Consider the following 17,096-nt stretch of genomic DNA (forward strand, 5'->3'; position numbering starts at 1 on the left):
GACATTTATCTACAGAGCTCTGGACAGGAAGTTGAACAAACAATCAGGAGAAGCAGGTGTCATTTGATGGACAAAGCTGCCAGCACAGGCTGCTTGTCAAGAGAGTAAACAAAGAGAGAGACAGAGAGAGAGAGGAAATGACATATTCAAATTGTGCTGAGAGACAGATTTTTAATTCGCTTGTTCTCTGACTCCTTTCAACTGCTGTTTTTTGGGCAGAGTGGAGGGGTGACAGATCTGGTGCTGGAGTGGTTCACCAGATTATTTTATAAGAGCTGGAATGGATTTGTGTAACTCTGTAAAGAGCAAATATATATATATATATATATATATATATATATATATATATATTAGTGCTGTCAAATGATTAATCGCGATTAATCGCACCCAAAATAAAAGTTTTTGTTTACATAATACTGCATATGTGTGTGTACTGTTTATATTTATTATGTATATACACTAGGCTTGGGCGGTTTCCAAATTTTGATACCGCCAAACCTCCTCCCTATTTTACCTCGGTATACGGTATTACCGTGAATAATAAAAAAATTATGACATAAGGCTCAGACAGTGTCACCAAACTGTTGGCTTGTGCCTAAACCGTTCAGAAACTGAATACCAAACACTAATACTGAAACAATAACATGCACAACAATATTAACAACTTTTATTAGCAACAAATAGCAGTTTAGAAAAAAGTGCAAATACAACAGTCAAACAGAATTAAATTAACATAAACATCCATATTATAAAAAGTATTGCAAAGCGGCTGTCGGTGGACCTAGATGTGGTTGGTCCTGCATCGGGAGGCGTTGAAACTGTTGCACCAACCTGATCTCACAGAATTCCGTGTAATGTTCACGGACTTAATTAACCTCCGAATCTGTGGTGGCATCACGGAATCGCCGAAAATTCCGTGATGGGCTCACAGAAGGCACCAGCCGTGGTCCATGCACGGATTCACTGGTTCAACACCAGCGCTGCATCGGACCACGTAAAAAGAGTGACTCCGATGCAGTTATACTTTCACAGGAGTACCTGACCCCACCCCTACCTTAAACCTACCCAGGTCTGAACAATAATGATGACGATAAATTTCCCAGTATCGCGTCGGCATGTTGATGCTAAGGGTTTCCGTGCGTGGAGCACGGCTGATGCCTGTCACTGACTTACATTGGTATCACTTCTGTGAGCCCATGACGGAATTTTCGGCAATTCCGTGATGCCACCACAGATTCGGAGGTTAATTAAGTCCGTGAACATTACACGGAATTCTGTGAGATCATGTTGGTTGCACTGAGTGAACTCGGGTCCATCCTCGCAGCAGTGAGTGGATGGTGGTTTCAGATATGCGACCTTAGGTTCGAGGTATTTCCATCTCTCGCGGTCACCTTTTGTTGCACAATTTGCAAATTGCCTCGTCCGTATTTACCGCCTCTCCCTTCTCGCTCGGTCGAAACCGAAATACTGCCAAACTGCAGAAGTTGTGTTCTTTTCGAGACCAGGTCACTTGGTGCGCGACTCGCCATCTTTCCCCTCTCTCTTTCTCCTCCACGCTGTCACGTGATGACAACCAAGCATACGCATTTTTAGGCATTAAATAAATTATATTTAATATATATCCTCGTCTCCTATATAAGTGCATTGTTTTTATGACGGTATAACGGTATTGAAACTGATACCGTTGCTATTTTTAGATCCCGCGGTATACCATATTACCGTATTACCGCCCAAGCCTAATATACACACACATAGAGTATATTTTGTATTATTTATATTTATATATTTATATTCATATAATTTATATTATTAATAAATATATTTAATATATAAACATAACATATTTTTCTGAAATATATACACGCATGGGTGTGTACATACATAATAAATATACACAGTACACACACATTATGTAAACAAAAACTTTTATTTTGGATGCAATTAATCGCGATAATCGCGACAGCACTAATATATATATATATATATATATATATATATATATACTGTATAGGCCTATATATTAGAGATGTGCGGATGAGCTCAAACGTCACCCGAATCCGCTGCTTCAAATAAAATTATCCGCCTGCCACCCACCCGCACCTATATTTTTCTCTGATTTAGATAACCGACCCGACCTGCACCCGATCGTCACATTACAATGATTCTAATTAGACTAATTCTTATTTTTGCACGATGATATGGATGGATGGTTCATTTTTAACAGCAGATTCAGTGATGTGAGAGCTGATCTGCACACCACGTCTGCCGCGCATTACGGCTCCGACATGGCCACTGGAGCTGATCACGGTCGCTCTAGTCAAGTCAATGAGTGCGTTTACATGCGCACGAATATTGCGATTATTTCCAATAATCAGAGTAAGGACTTAATCACATTTTGATGTTTACATGTCAAGAGCAAAGCTCTTACTCCCGTTTACATGCAATTTCCATTATTCTTATTATTCACTAAGAATTGTGGTTAATTTTTTTACTGCCATTATTCACATACCCCACTGGACAGCACAAATGATGGACTCAGAAAGAGCAGTGTTACTGGTCGCTGTTTTAATTTATTCACGTCTAATGCGTAATGATTTTGTATGGCTGTATTCCACGCGATTATGCTTGCTGCGATTATGAGCTTAATCGCATTATTTAGATCGAAGTATTGCGTTTACATGAGGTAAAGCATAATCGCAATATCGCCAAAATCTCATTATAATCGCATTAAGAGGGTCCATGTAAACGCACTTAATGCTTGTGTTTATACCCATAGATATGTGTATATATATTATACCAGCCACGCCGCGGCACGTTTCAGAAGCAACCCAGAATCTCATGGTCTCATGAATCCAGTTGCTTTGCTCCTGAAGTGATTTGGCACCGCGTGAAGGACGGAACAAAACGTCGTCGGAGCCGTAAGGGTTAACGGTAACAGGCTAATACAATGATAATAGGCTGCTTTTAAATGAACATTGAACAGCTACACTTTCTTAATAGCATAAACACATGCTTTACTTCATTCAAACTTTATCTGGAATGCCACTGTATCTGTCACTGCAACTTCCCGAACAGGTGAACACACACAAAAATGAAATCTGCGTGTCTCTCTGCCTGATGAAAAAATGAATTTAAAACACGTTCATATTTTAGAGAATATTTGCATCACTAATTATTTATCTCATCCACCCGCGACCCACCCGCAATTAATTAGAATGTATTTTTTATTACATGACCCATACAACCGCCATCCGCGCATCACTAATATAAATATATAGCCTATATACAGTGGCGTGCACAGACCTCTGGAGGGGCAGGGGCAAAATGGTGTTACAAGCAGGGTTTAAATTGGGCCGGGGCCGTCCGGAGCTAAGCCCCGGCACATAGACTGGGGCCGGTTGCACCAGCTGGACGTACACCCGGTCGTAAGGCTAGGCTGGACGTAAAATGCGCATTAAGTCATGCGTAGAATTTATACCCGTTGCACCATCTCGGCATAGTGCTACGTCTGACACTAAATCTTACGCCTAGTCAGAGGTAGGTGTAAAGTGAAAATGTCTTAGGTTACGTATGTAACCCCAGTTCCTCGAGGGAACGAGACGCTGCGTCCAAGAACGCTAGGGGAACGCCTCCAGCGTGACCGCGCTCTGATACAAATGTAATCTGTCCAAAGGATGGGCAAGACGTCACGGGTGGGTGACGTAACGGCCAGGAGGCATAAAAGCACGTGCGGTGGAACCGGCGTCAGCTTCAGGAATGAAGCAACCGCTCGTAGGGATGCCGGAAGTATGGCCTTGAGACGCAGCGTCTCGTTCCCTCGAGGAACTGGGGTTACATACGTAACCTAAGACGTTCCTCTTCAGGAACTCGAGCTGCGTCCAAGAACGCTAGGGGAACGAGATCCCTACGCCGCCAGACTGACAAATCCCTGCCTAGTGTGGATGGAGCACAGCTAGGGCGAGAGAAAAAAGGCCACAGGTGGCTAGGTGAGCGGGGCCTGCATCCCAAAGGCCAACTTCTGAAGAGTGAGTCTTGATCCCCAAGAGGGGAGAGCAGAGGACTCGAGGCTATGGAATAGCATCCTGATCCACCACATAGCAAACGCTCTCTGGCCGGAGGCCTCAGCCTCTGGAGGAAACATGTACTAGGGGGTGTCTACCCACTGAAGGTCACCGAGAAGGGCGCGGCAGGGTGGTATAGCCGCCACGTAAACCCTCAGGGTGGAGTGGGTTAACCCTGTGGAGGAACAGGCCCGCACAAACTCCAGAACTGTACCAAACGGGCAGTTGGCTGGGTCGAGCTGGCAACCTCTGCACCATGAAGTGACACGTGTTGTCACGGTACCAAAATTTCAGTATTCGGTACCGATACCAGTCAAAATCCACGGTTCTCGGTACCAATTTCGGTACCACATGCTAATTAAAAAAAACACACTATTTTTAATAAAGTCAAACAAAAATAAAAATGTACAAAAATCAATGCCATTCTTTATACTTTATTTAAATTGTGTTTCAAGTTTTTCCGCAAGTAATAAAAGTATGAAAAACATTAAACAAGTTTCACCCAAATTTAATTTGTCTTTTAATTAATTAAATTTAAACACATTGTATTGTTTTGGTAAATAAAGGGGATTTACTATTAAAATTAAACTATGGAAGAAATATTGTGACTTCTTTAAAAAAAAAAAAAAAAAAAAAAATTATATATATGTAAAATTATATTTCTGGCACAATGTCTTTAAGATGAACTTTTATTTTGACGGGTTGCCGTGAATACCTTTACATTTCTGTGTAGCTATATGATATGACGCTGGTTTTACTCAATGAAACGGTAAAATGCTCGCGAGGGGACTCTCAGAGCAGTTCTGTAGATGTTGTTTATGTATTTATGTCCTCATTGAGACGGCAGATGATGAATCACCGCGAGCATCAGGCGCGCTTCAGTGTATGTAGTAAAAAAGAAAAACCGCTGCCTCTGCCATTCATTCACTCACACAGAGACTCGCAGAACATGCGGAATCATATTTGAATCGACTTTTGCAGCTTAATATTTACAGATACTAGTCCACGTCGCGATTTGATTTAAGTGCAATGACCTACTTTTGATTAATTCATCCAAACTTTGACAAACTCCGTGACATTCCGTGCTAAACTGTAAATTCCGTTTTTATAACTGGATTCCGAGATTCCGTCCGCGTTTTCTGCATCGTGGAAATCATCGGGCCGTACGCGTCAAGAACCGGGTTGACCGGGTACTCGGTACCACCGGTACTTAAAAAAACCTGGTACCGTGACGTTTTCACTTTTTTAGTACCGACTTGGTACCGAAGTACCGGGTCTTTTGACAACACTATCAGGGTGTACAAGTCCCTTGTGTTGTGGAGAAAACATGTAACTAGGGGGTGCCTACCCACTGAAAGGCCACCGTGAAGGGCGCGGTAGGCCGGTATAGCCGCCACGTAAACCCTCAGGGTGGAGTGGGTTAACCCTGTGGAGGAACAGGCCCGCACGAACTCCAGAACTGTACCAATCGGGCAGTTGACTGGGTCGAGCTGGCGGTCTCCGCACCAAGAAGTGAAAAGTTCCACTTCAAGCCGTATAGTTTCCTCGCTGAGGGAGCTCTGGATTGGAGGAAGGTCTCAACAACCTCGGTTGGGAGACCGGAAGCTATGGGCTGTGCCCCCTCAGGGGCCACACCTACAACTTCCAAAGCTCCGGGCGGGGGTGACAGACCCCCACTTGTGAGAGAAGATCCCTCCTGACGGGAATCTCCCATGGAGAGCCGTCGAGGAGAGAAATCAGGTCCGAGAACCATACTCGGCTCGGCCAGAACGGTGCTACCATTAGTAGACTGACCTCGTCCCAGCGCACTCTCGCCAGAACTCCCGGAAGCAGAGCGATCGGGGAAAAACGTACAGACGAAGCCTCGGCCACGTCTGTACCATGCTGGATGAATTTAGAGAGTACCAGAGAGGACATGCGCTGAGTACTTACCTGAGTAGCGAAGAGGTCCACCTGAGCCTGGCCAAACACTCTCCAAAGGTGCTTCACCCCCTCAGGGTGAAGCATCCATTCCCCGGGCCTCAGCCCCTGCCTCGACAGGATGTCTGCTCCCACACTGAGATGCCCAGGCATGTGAACTGCTCTCAGCGAGAGGAGTTTGTCCTGGGACCACCCAAGGATCTGGTACGCCAGCCTGTACAGGGGGCATGAATGCAGACCTCCTCGGTGGTTGATGTAAGAGACCACCGCTGTGTTTTCGGTGCTATCGCACCAACACCGGCGATCTCTTAGGTCTGGGAGAAAGTGTTTCTGTGAAACACCGCCAGCATCTCCAGGCAGTTGATGTGCCACATGAGACGGCGAGTACTCCACAGACTGAGGGCAGGGTGAGGGACACGTCCGTCGCTAGTGTATGCAGTGACACGGAGCTCCCAGCACCGGGCCCTGAGACAAGAACCAAGGATGTGTCCACATGTCTACGGCGCGTAGGCACCACCACGTGACCTTGATCATGTGAAGCGGGTTTCCCCTTGGGGAGAACCACTTGTTCTTGAGCCACCACTGTTGAGTGACTGGCCTTCTTTCACTCTCCTGACTGCCGTGAGGATCGACTCGATCCGAGCAGGGGACACACGTGCCTGCATCGTGGTCGAATCTCACACCACACCAAGATAAGTGGTTCTCTGAAATGGAGAAAGCACACTCTTCTTGGTGTTCAGTCTTAACCCCAACACTGTCATGTGAGCAAGAACAACATCTCGATGTTGAGCCGCCATCTGCTCTGATTGAGCGAGAATCAACCAAAGTGGATATGCGGATGCCTTGTAGCTGCAACGGAGCTAACGCGGCATCCACACACTTTGTAAAAGTGCGGGGTGAGTGCTAGGCCGAAGGGAAGAACCCGATATTGGTGAGCTTCGCCCTCGAAAGCAAACCTCAGGAACTCCCTGTGAGTGAGAAGGATGGAGATATGGAAGTATGCGTCTTTTAGATCGATCGAGACAAACCCGTCCTCGGACCTGATCTGAGACACGACCTGTTTGAGCATCTTGAACTTCAGTCTGCTGACTGAGTGGTTCAACTGATGCAGACCTAAAATGGGACGCCAACCCTCCATCCTTCTTGGGAACTATGAAGTACCGGCTGTAGAACCCGGAATCTCTTTCGTAAGGGAGGGACCACCTCGATGGCCTCCTTTCTCAAGGGAGTACTCTACTTCTCGTTCCATTACCAGAACCTGCTCGGGGCCCACCAGAGTGGGATTCACCCCGTTGAAACGAGGCGGAGGAGAACCAAACTGGATTCTGTAGCCTCTTTCTACAGTATGCAGGTCCCATGGAGACACATCTGGTAGTAGTTTTCACGCTGCCAAATAGTCTACTAAGGGAACCAGTCTCTCAAGACTGGCCTCTGGTATAACCAGGGCGGCTAGCTCGGTGTCCTGGAATGGCACGCCGGCAGGAGACGGCCAAACTAGCTGCTCTAGAGACGGTTCCACCGCACGTGCTTTTATGCCTCCTGGCCGTTACGTCACCCACCCGTGACGTCTTGCCCATCCTTTGGACAGATTACATTTGTATCAGTGCGCGGTCACGCTGGAGGCATTCCCCTAGCGTTCTTGGACACAGCTCGAGTTCCTGAAGAGGAACTCATGATTTGCTCGGACATTATTAGTTTTTAGGATTCATGTATGTTAGTTAATTATTACTGCAGACGTGAACTGCAATGTTTATGGTCTTTTCAGGCAGGATAAGCGATATCAGTCACGGAGCTCGGTGTTGACTATAACACTCTGTCGACAGTAATTGAACTAATAGTAATAAAAAAATGTACATCTTGTAATTATACAGTAAAATATTACATATGATCTGGGATTATTAAAAGAAATGTAGCCTACCATTCCACATCTTGCTTGGAAGGACAGTATGCGTGGAAATATTTCACGTCTTTAATTCCATTGTAGCGTGCCTGCCATTCAATAATGACAGTAAGTTTGTGCTTTGTTGTTTTTAATCAGAGATAAAAGTATCAGCTTTCAAACTCTGTCAGTTTTATCACAAAATACAAACTATAAATGTGGTTTTCCAGCCACAAAAAAGACGTCACGTAAAGTCACATTTGGCTACCTCAGGAAAGACATGCATTGTACATATAACCTCGATTGTCAGCTAGAAAAAAATAACTAGAAAGAAGCCTTGTATTGCATTCATTATATTTTACTTAACCTGCCGCCTTCATTTTTAATGTTTGTTTAAAGAAATCTGTCATGGGAACGTGGAGACTATATAAAAATGCGGACTTGTTAGAAAATGTTTACTCAATGAAATCATGGCGCGGTGGCTTCACTTGTTATGATGTCTTGAGCAATTCAGTTCTATATTAGTAGTTGTTGCCATTGCAGCGTGAACGTCGTCTCAGCTATATCTATAACTGCGGGAGAATGTGTCAGCGTGGACTCGCATCGTCTACGCCGGGTTTAGCTGCGCCTGATCGTAGTTTTAGTTGGTGCAACAGGTGTAAATATTTATCGTAAAGCTGGACGTTGCAAAGCCCAGTGTAGGGCTTACATCCAGATTTTTTACGTCTAGCTGGTGCAACCGGCCCCAGGGCTCGAGATTAACGCTTCATTAATGCCAGACAAGTAACATGATTAAAACATCAATAACCAAAAATAACTATGTAAACACCAAAACGCAAGTATTATTCTGATTTGATTAAATTTAGAGTGAGTGGCGAATAGTGGATATAGCTACTGTATATAATGCTATTGACAGTATAAGGTTGCGCTGCTGAGGCGAGGTTCACGCAGCCTCTCGAGGAGAAATCAAAACGCGCAACACTAAGAAACTCAGCATACTGAGGTAAAAATTCAAAATGGAAAGTTTTTATATTTAAAATACAGTTAGTTAGGCAACATCACTCAACGTTTTCACCATTACGACTGTTTAATAGTTATATAAACAGTTCAATGAGCAAATACAATAATATTAGGTCACTTACATTTTTGGCGGAACCACAGCGCATCTCAAAACAACCATCCGATTCATTGCTGAATGATTCAGTGTTTTGAACGAATCGATTGAGTCAAAGTTTCATTAGCTCATGCATAAACATCTGATGAATCTGCCGTTTGAACGAATCGTTTCAATGAACGACTCAATGACTCATTAAACGCTCACTACTGGCACCTACTGGCGTTTTAATTTCGTTGAAAAGTATAATTTCCACCATCATTTCGTTTGTATATTCAAAACAATTTTTTAAAGAATCTCATAATTTAATGTAGTTGTATTTTTCAGTGTAAATTATTTAATTTGATAACGTATAGATAATAACAAGCACATTATTATAATTGAATTTATAGAATGTAAGAATTTGAAATGAAAGTTAATGAGATTAGTGGGAAAATGCCTTCTATAAAGGAAAAAAAAAGCCCTTGGATAAAATATAAAAAACATGCAGATTTATAGCCTATGTCACAGCTGATAGAAAACCGATGAGAATATTGCATTAGAATAAATCATCTTTGCAAAAAAACAAAACACACACACACACATAATACATATATTTCTATTGTCCTCATTTGTAAGTCGCTTTGGATAAAAGTGTCTGCTAACTTACTAAATGTATATATATATATATATACATACTGTATATACTTCTTCTTCTGCTAAACATAAATGCTATTTTGAAGAATGTGGAAACCAAACAGTTGCTGGTCCACAGTGACTTCCATAGTATTTTTTCAATGTGTCAATGTGGACCAGCAACTGTTTGGTTACCCAGATTCTTCAAAATATCTTCTTTTGTGTTCAGCACAAGAAAGAAATTAAAACAGGTTTGGGACAACATGTGAGTGAGTAAATAATGACAGAAATAAAATTTTATGGTGACCTATCCCTTTAATTACTGTCGGCAGCATGTTTAGTACTGTCCCTTTAAGACCTGCTCCCATCAAATATACAGGCACGCATCCGTTTCTCTCAGCTGTTTACTTTCATTTTAGACATAGCCTAACCAACTGAGTCTATACATAAACCTTGTGTGTTTTGACAGTATTAGCACAAAAGATAACTTATTTCAGTAATCAGGCACTATTTGATGGGCTTTTTCGTGCGCGCGCTTTGAGTGTATGTGCTCAGAAAACACCGCATGTCTGACCACCGCGTGAATGAAATGTTTAACCAGGAAGGCTTCAAAGCAGATGCAAATAATGTACTTTTGTGACTGTGAATACGTGCAGTATCCTGTGAGAGTAAATCTACCGCTGAGTTTACACTGATGTCAATGTATGTCGCGTTGTACAGTACATTGATATGGCTGCGCCAGAACGGCTGCTGATAGAATGTGTGCTGTAGCACAATACTACGATATTTCTTCAAAAAAGCAGATCGTGCAGACATTTTTTCGTCCAAACACCCATACCCTCGGCAGAAATCGCAGACCGACCGGACCGCAAGGGCACTTTACCTTCAGACCAATTTTTGTGCTGTTGACTGTGAACTCATAACCACCTAACGATTATTGAATTAAAACATTTCAAACAGAAGCATAAATTCAAAGAATTATTAAAGCACTCCAACAGAAGTACAAATGTAAGCATTTAAAACACTCCAACAGAAGGACAAAAACAAAGAATTAAATCACTTCAACAGAAAAACAGTGTTGTGTAAAAATGCCACGATTTCATATATGATGTGCCTGCTCCTGTGAGTGTACTGTAAGTGTTTGTATCCAACTGTGTGCTTAAGTGTGTGTGTGTGTGTGTGTGTGTGTGTAACACATGCTTTCATATTTGTGTGTTTATGTAGTATGTGTGTAAGAATGAGTGAGAGTAGGCATATGTTTGTTTACAGGCACTTTTTATACACAAATACAAATTTCTGTTCTTATTTTTTTTCTTCTTTACCTGTCTTCTGCTTACAGTTTGTGACATTTTTTTTAGTAAAATAAAACAATTTGTCACATTAAGCAATGTATTATCTTTTAATTAATTATTATTATTTTTTTAATTTATCTTTTTTTTTTTAATAGAGCAAAGAAACTTGCACAACTTTGCATAAAATTGAATGAACACATGCAATACAATGAATGAACACATGTAACACAAGTACTCTTATTACAACATTTCAAGACCACCCATTATTAGCAATATTGTTTTAAAAAAAGGAGCACAACACCAAAATCATATTTGTCCCACTTTAGCTGATGTCCCACTTTTGCTGACTTCATCCTATAGTTATAAATGATAAAAGCACATCATACAACTTGCCCCAACCTGAAATTTATTATTTTTTTTCTTTTTCAGAAAGAATGTATAAATTGACAATAAAGATATTTAGAATGCTTATATAATTATATTCCAAATAAATGCTAAAGTTCTTTTGAACTTTCTATTCATCAAAGAATCTTGAAAAAAGGTATCACGGTTTTCAACACTGATAATTATGATGATGGTTGCTGAAAATTCAGTTATGCCAACATGACTGGAATACATTACATTTTAAAATATATAAAACTTGAAAAAAGTTATTTAAATTACTGTATTTAACTTGACCAAATAAATTAAGCCTTGGTGAGCATAAGATATTTTTATTTTTTTTAAATTGAAAACATGAAAACTTAACAAACTCCAACTCCATTGAACAGTAGAATGTGACACCTCGCCTTCCCTATTATATAAATATTATATTTTACATTGCAATTTATCCAGCCTTTTAACAGAGTATCAGGATGTGTTGTGGTATCTCGCTCATGTCATGCACGTCCGAGCGTTCTCCTCTTCCGACATCTTTTACCTGCTCTGATTGAGTCTTTTTTACAGGTCAATCCTCATGAACTCAGCCCTGTCTGCTTTGATTTTCCCCTGTTCAGTCCTACTCGGGCACGTTCACGGACGCCTGCTCCACGCAGAAGAGGAAGGACGAGCAGGCACTCTACAGAATCCTCTCATTAAGATGACAGGCCCAACCATGGCAATAATTAACTCCATTCAGCCACAATTCATCCCTCTTTTCAGGGTGCAGAAGAGATGAGAGGAGACGTGCAGGTCAGACTTAGCTTAGTGTTAACCTCGCTTCTCTGTGAAGGATAATCTGACGAAATGAATGACACTGATGGAGGTCTTTCTGCATCATATCCAACAGGATATCCCATTCTAGGGATGGACTGGCCATAGGGGAGCACTGGGACATCCTGCTGGGCTGGTCAACTTATACTGTAGAGTGCTGTCAAAAAAAAAAAAGGTACAAAGTAATTATACAAAGATTTTAAAGCAGGAAAAAGGCCCCATAAGTACAGTCCTTTACAGTACAAGTTGCTCCAGATACCTAGTTATTTAAAATGCCTAATTGCGAATTATTTGGGCCTATATGATCAAATTGCATTCCATTTTGCTCTTGTAAATGCTTAAAATTATAGACATTACTAAACATTAGCATCTTCATGTAAAAGCAAAGAAACAAGGAGCTATACCAAAAAGATGTTTCCTTGCCTGTGTGAATCTTTACCTATTGTTTTTGGCTGTTGTTTACTGTTTTAAGAGCGAAGAAAATGTTGCCTGAAATTATGGATACCTTTGTTTTTTGTTATGGACTCCTCTGATAATGAGTTTCAACACCTCAATGCATTTCACAATTAGTTGAATTGTTTTCCCTGTCATTTCCAATTATTCTTACCATTAAAATGTCCATGACAAACCAATGGAATAGAACTTCCAACATTCCGATGAGATTTCAAGTACATCACCATAATCAAGCATGTAAAACACAAACAGTGTTTACACTACCATACCACTTCACATCCATCATCTGGATATATAACAATTATCAGTATAATCCAAGCTAATTATGAATATTTGACTGTGTTTGATTCACAGCCTTATTAAAGATTCATGGTGGCTTATGATGGTTTCTGCTATTCAAGGCATGATATTATATATATTGCATTTAGCGTAACTCTATCACATTACATTAGTTTTCAAGAGTTCTAATCAAAGGAAATGCAAAAAAATAAAAATAAATAAATAAAAATGTATATGCATTGATTCTGGTAATTATAGCAATTAAAAATGTGAATGGAACTTAATTAAATGTGTCCTGTCATGGTACACTGAAAAAGAAGTCTAATGAAACAATTCTCTGTCCCGATAACAAACCCCCAAATAAAAGTTCTCAGAAACAATATTATTATTATATTTACATTTAATTATTTAGCAGTTGTTCTGCATTAAATACACAAACAGATCCAAAGAAACAACAACAACAATAATAATAATAAAGAAAAAGAAACACACCTACTTGCTGGAGAGAGAAAAAAATATTATTAATATAATATTATTAATAATACACATTTCTGACCTAGAGACATTTCTTTGGATCTTCTATCTTCAAACTATAATAATAAAATTACACTTAGAGAAACTTGATGAATAAATTAAAAATATATGAAACGTAAATAGCCCAATTTAAAGCAAAGGCACATGGGTCATGCTACAGAAACGTCCACTTTTGGTATGGCAAGATGTCTTAAAATGTATTTCTTTTTTTAACATTTAAACTTAGACCACATTATTAGATTACCTTTTGACTTTATGAATACATATAAATGGCAGCTTAATTATTTTTTTATTATTTTTTTTTGCTTTTTTGTGCAATTATTTCAAGACCACATGTATCCTTTTTTTTTTATCACTGGTGTTACCTTGTTTAGCAATATTAAGTCTTTATGAAATATTATTTCTCAATTTTTTTTTCAGCAAATGTAGTCAGAGTTACAGAAAAATAATGAAAATGCAAGAAATAAGGAGATTATGTTTTATTTATTTAATGTGACCGACAAAAACAGTACAGTAACACAGTAACACCAGTGACATACATAAGACCTGATATACTGATCTTCACTGTTGTTATCCATAAGGAAGGTAACACCAGTGACAATTTTCATGAAAAATGCATTTTACAAAATGTCTGCTTCAAGGTATCAAGCCACATGTTGTCAATCATTGTATACTCACTAAATTAAGTAGTTTAAACCATTTGTATTATAGTTTTTATTTTTTTGTTATTTTTTTACAATTCCCTAACAATAAATAGGTCATACCAGTGACATCAACTAAAAGCTTCATATGAAATCATGAGATAAATGAGAACTGAAAACTGAATGGATGAGATACAGTGGACTAAACATCAGCCTTTTTTCAGAGATGTTTAGAAAATAGGAAGGAGGATGTCGAGTGATGTCATCCGTGTGATTTTTTTATTCCAAAATAAAAGACTTTTGTTAAGCGGTAACACCAGTGACACAACTCCAGGGGACCACTGTTTTCATTATATATTTTATAATATTTATTTGGCATTTTGTTTTATTATGCCATTTATATCATATATTTGATGAATAGACTTTGTATTTTAAATGGCAGAAAATCCTGTTTTTGACCTCAAAATAAAGCACTTTCCCTCTGTACACGGCTGTGGGGACAAGCAGTTTTGTGGTACTCTATATAATTAAATTAAAAAACATAATGCCACATTGATGGCTCAGGAAGGTGTAATTGTTCAAATAACATATTGTTACATTTTAAAATATATAAAAAAAAATTGTAACCCTAATGTGTATTTCAATTGTAATATTTCTGTAAAGTCTAGGGACAGAAAAGTGGACGTTTCTGTAGAATGACCCACATATCATACTGTGAAGAAAATAACTTTCAAGTTTAAAAATGTCATAGAAGTGGTTTTAGGCCAGAGTTTCTGTTTCAGTACAAACTAAACGTAACCAGTTTATCTCTGCTTGTTTTTTTACAACCACAATATCCAATGATTCACTGAATTGTCTGTGGATAAATAATCGTTGTAATCGCGTGCCTTCTAGTATTGCGCAATACAGCTTGGTGTTAATATATTACCTTCAGGGCTTATTTAACACACATAAAAAATTCCCCACGCAGATCACACAAAACATGACTCAAGGCCATATCTTGCCACATACAGGGGTACAGGGCTTGTCTGTTTACAGTCTGCAATCAAAATGCAATCACTGTTAACCCTACCAAATACAATCAGTATCCCACAGAAAAAAAGGAGCACTGTTTCTTTTATAGTCCTATTCAAACACGCATCCTGTTAAGTTAAAGGATCGCAGCTGCTGGGTGTGTGTGCGCGAGCCAAACGGCATTTGACCTCAAAACAGTGTTGCACATCTGGGCGGACGCGCATGCGCAACAAAAACTGGGTGAAGTACTCCAACTCGCAAAGAACTTTTCAAACAACTTCTCTGCGCTTTCCTTGTCATCACTCGCAAAAACCGACACCGGTCAGTTTGTTTTAGGGGTGGCGTAAAACGGATAAGTGAAGAAATCAGATGTCGTGACGTTGCATATCCTATGTTTCACAGGAAGATGTTGAACTTTTCTGCAACGCTATAAATTAGATCATGTTGCGCCAGACCGGGGGACACAGCGCCGTTGTTTTGAACTTGACATTGCTTTTATGCCACTTCTTATAATAAAACGCCATTCAAGTCGGTTTTAGGCCCACTTTTACGATTTTATTCCGCGGATGCAAAGCTCGCCGTCATGACAAAGAAAACTCTCTGGACCGTGGCGACCACGGTGACGCTTTTCTTCTGTTTATGTTTTTCAACTTTTAAAGCAGAAACCTCTTCTTGTCACGGAGCATACGATCTTTACTTTGTTTTGGACCGGTAAGTAGGCTACTCAAACACTTTGATGTTGTTCAGAATTCAAAGTCATCAAGACAAAACATATGCATGTATAACGCAGAGAGTTACTATTTATAATGTTGTATATATCGTTTACATCACACCAAGCTCGTTTTTGTAGGTTAAGGTGTGAATAGCGTCCAGTTAACTGTCCGTGTCAGCTATTCTGCAGTTTGACCTGATTTTACATTTGTGGCAGACACTGTTGGCGTCCAACATCGTTCAAGCCACACAACAAGACACTTGGCTGAAATAAGTCTTTTGAGACTTGAGACACAAGCAGTTTTGGTTGGTACAGGGAGATTGGTGATTGCAGAAGTAGGGGATAAACGCTGACATCTATCTATATATCTATCTATCTATCTATCTATCTATCTATCTATCTATCTATCCTCTTTCTGTATATCTAATTGATGTACACAAGTTCAAGAAGACTATCCGTACCTCTTTTCTGTCTACATATCTGTATATCCATCAGTCTAACTGTCTGTCTTTCATCTGCATGTGTAATGTTTCATATTAACTTGCACTCCTTTGAGAATCTTTTGTTTGCCTCAGTGCAGTCCTCCATCCTGTCTGCGAATATTACAGGATGATGGCACAGATATGCTCTTTCCTCTTTTTGAAGATCTTAGAGCAGCACAGAACCAGCCATGCATAATGACTGGTCAAGACCAGCAGATCCGGCCTCAATAATCGGAAATCAAACTTCCCTTCACTGGTCCAGACCATTTTTCTTACTGGATGTGGTATGATGTTCTCTGATGATCCCACTAAAGCTTATCTAGATTCTCTGACCTTGGCTTGAGACAAAGAAGAAGACAAAACATAAAAAATGATTTTCTAATTACCTATCGCTTGTGTTTTATGTTCTCAGCACATGCAGTGGACTATAATTATTAGTTCAATTACCTTGTAGCTATTACATCAAGGGCACATTTTATACACTTTTCTCATTAAAGACACTGCATTGCATTGAGGTTAATGTCGCAGAAGTCCACTTCCACTTGAATTGATTAATGGATCGTATATATACATATTTTGCAATAATGGAATAATAATCAAAATTATTATGAAATCATCGCAGTATGTATGTTTACAGTTGCATTCTGGCTAGGCATTCATTATACCACAGCTTCATTTGATGTTCATCTGAGTTTTTTTGTATGTGCTATAGACCTTTTTGGCTTTGGAGTCCTAGCTTGGCCAAAGTTGTGTGTTCTCTGTTACCTGTCCCATTACTTGCCAGTTTAACATGATTTGTACGCTATACCAAACAGAAGTGTAAGCATCCTTATAATAAGAGCCAATAAGAACAATAAATTGACATAATAGCTAATATAAACACACAGAATAATTGTAAATGCTTATAGT

The 17,096-nt window shown here is 39.9% G+C and overlaps 1 protein-coding gene across 2 annotated transcripts in view; it reads left to right on the forward strand.

The window, feature by feature from the left end:
• Positions 1-15,193: 15,193 nt before the first annotated feature.
• antxr2a (ANTXR cell adhesion molecule 2a) overlaps positions 15,194-17,096 on the forward strand; it is a 46,692-nt gene continuing 44,789 nt past the window's right edge. The window contains exons 1-2 of one of the 2 annotated variants that reach the window (XM_058774683.1): positions 15,568-15,704; positions 15,922-16,010. Coding sequence is in view for 1 of the 2 variants with exons in the window: in XM_058774682.1 (XP_058630665.1) it covers positions 15,577-15,704 (128 nt within the window). In the remaining variant the exon portion in view is untranslated. Of the gene's footprint in view, positions 15,705-15,921; positions 16,011-17,096 lie in introns of both variants that reach the window. The other variant, XM_058774682.1, reaches the window with a different exon arrangement.

Source organism: Onychostoma macrolepis, chromosome 05, assembly GCF_012432095.1.
Source record: "Onychostoma macrolepis isolate SWU-2019 chromosome 05, ASM1243209v1, whole genome shotgun sequence".
Lineage (NCBI taxonomy): Eukaryota > Metazoa > Chordata > Actinopteri > Cypriniformes > Cyprinidae > Onychostoma > Onychostoma macrolepis.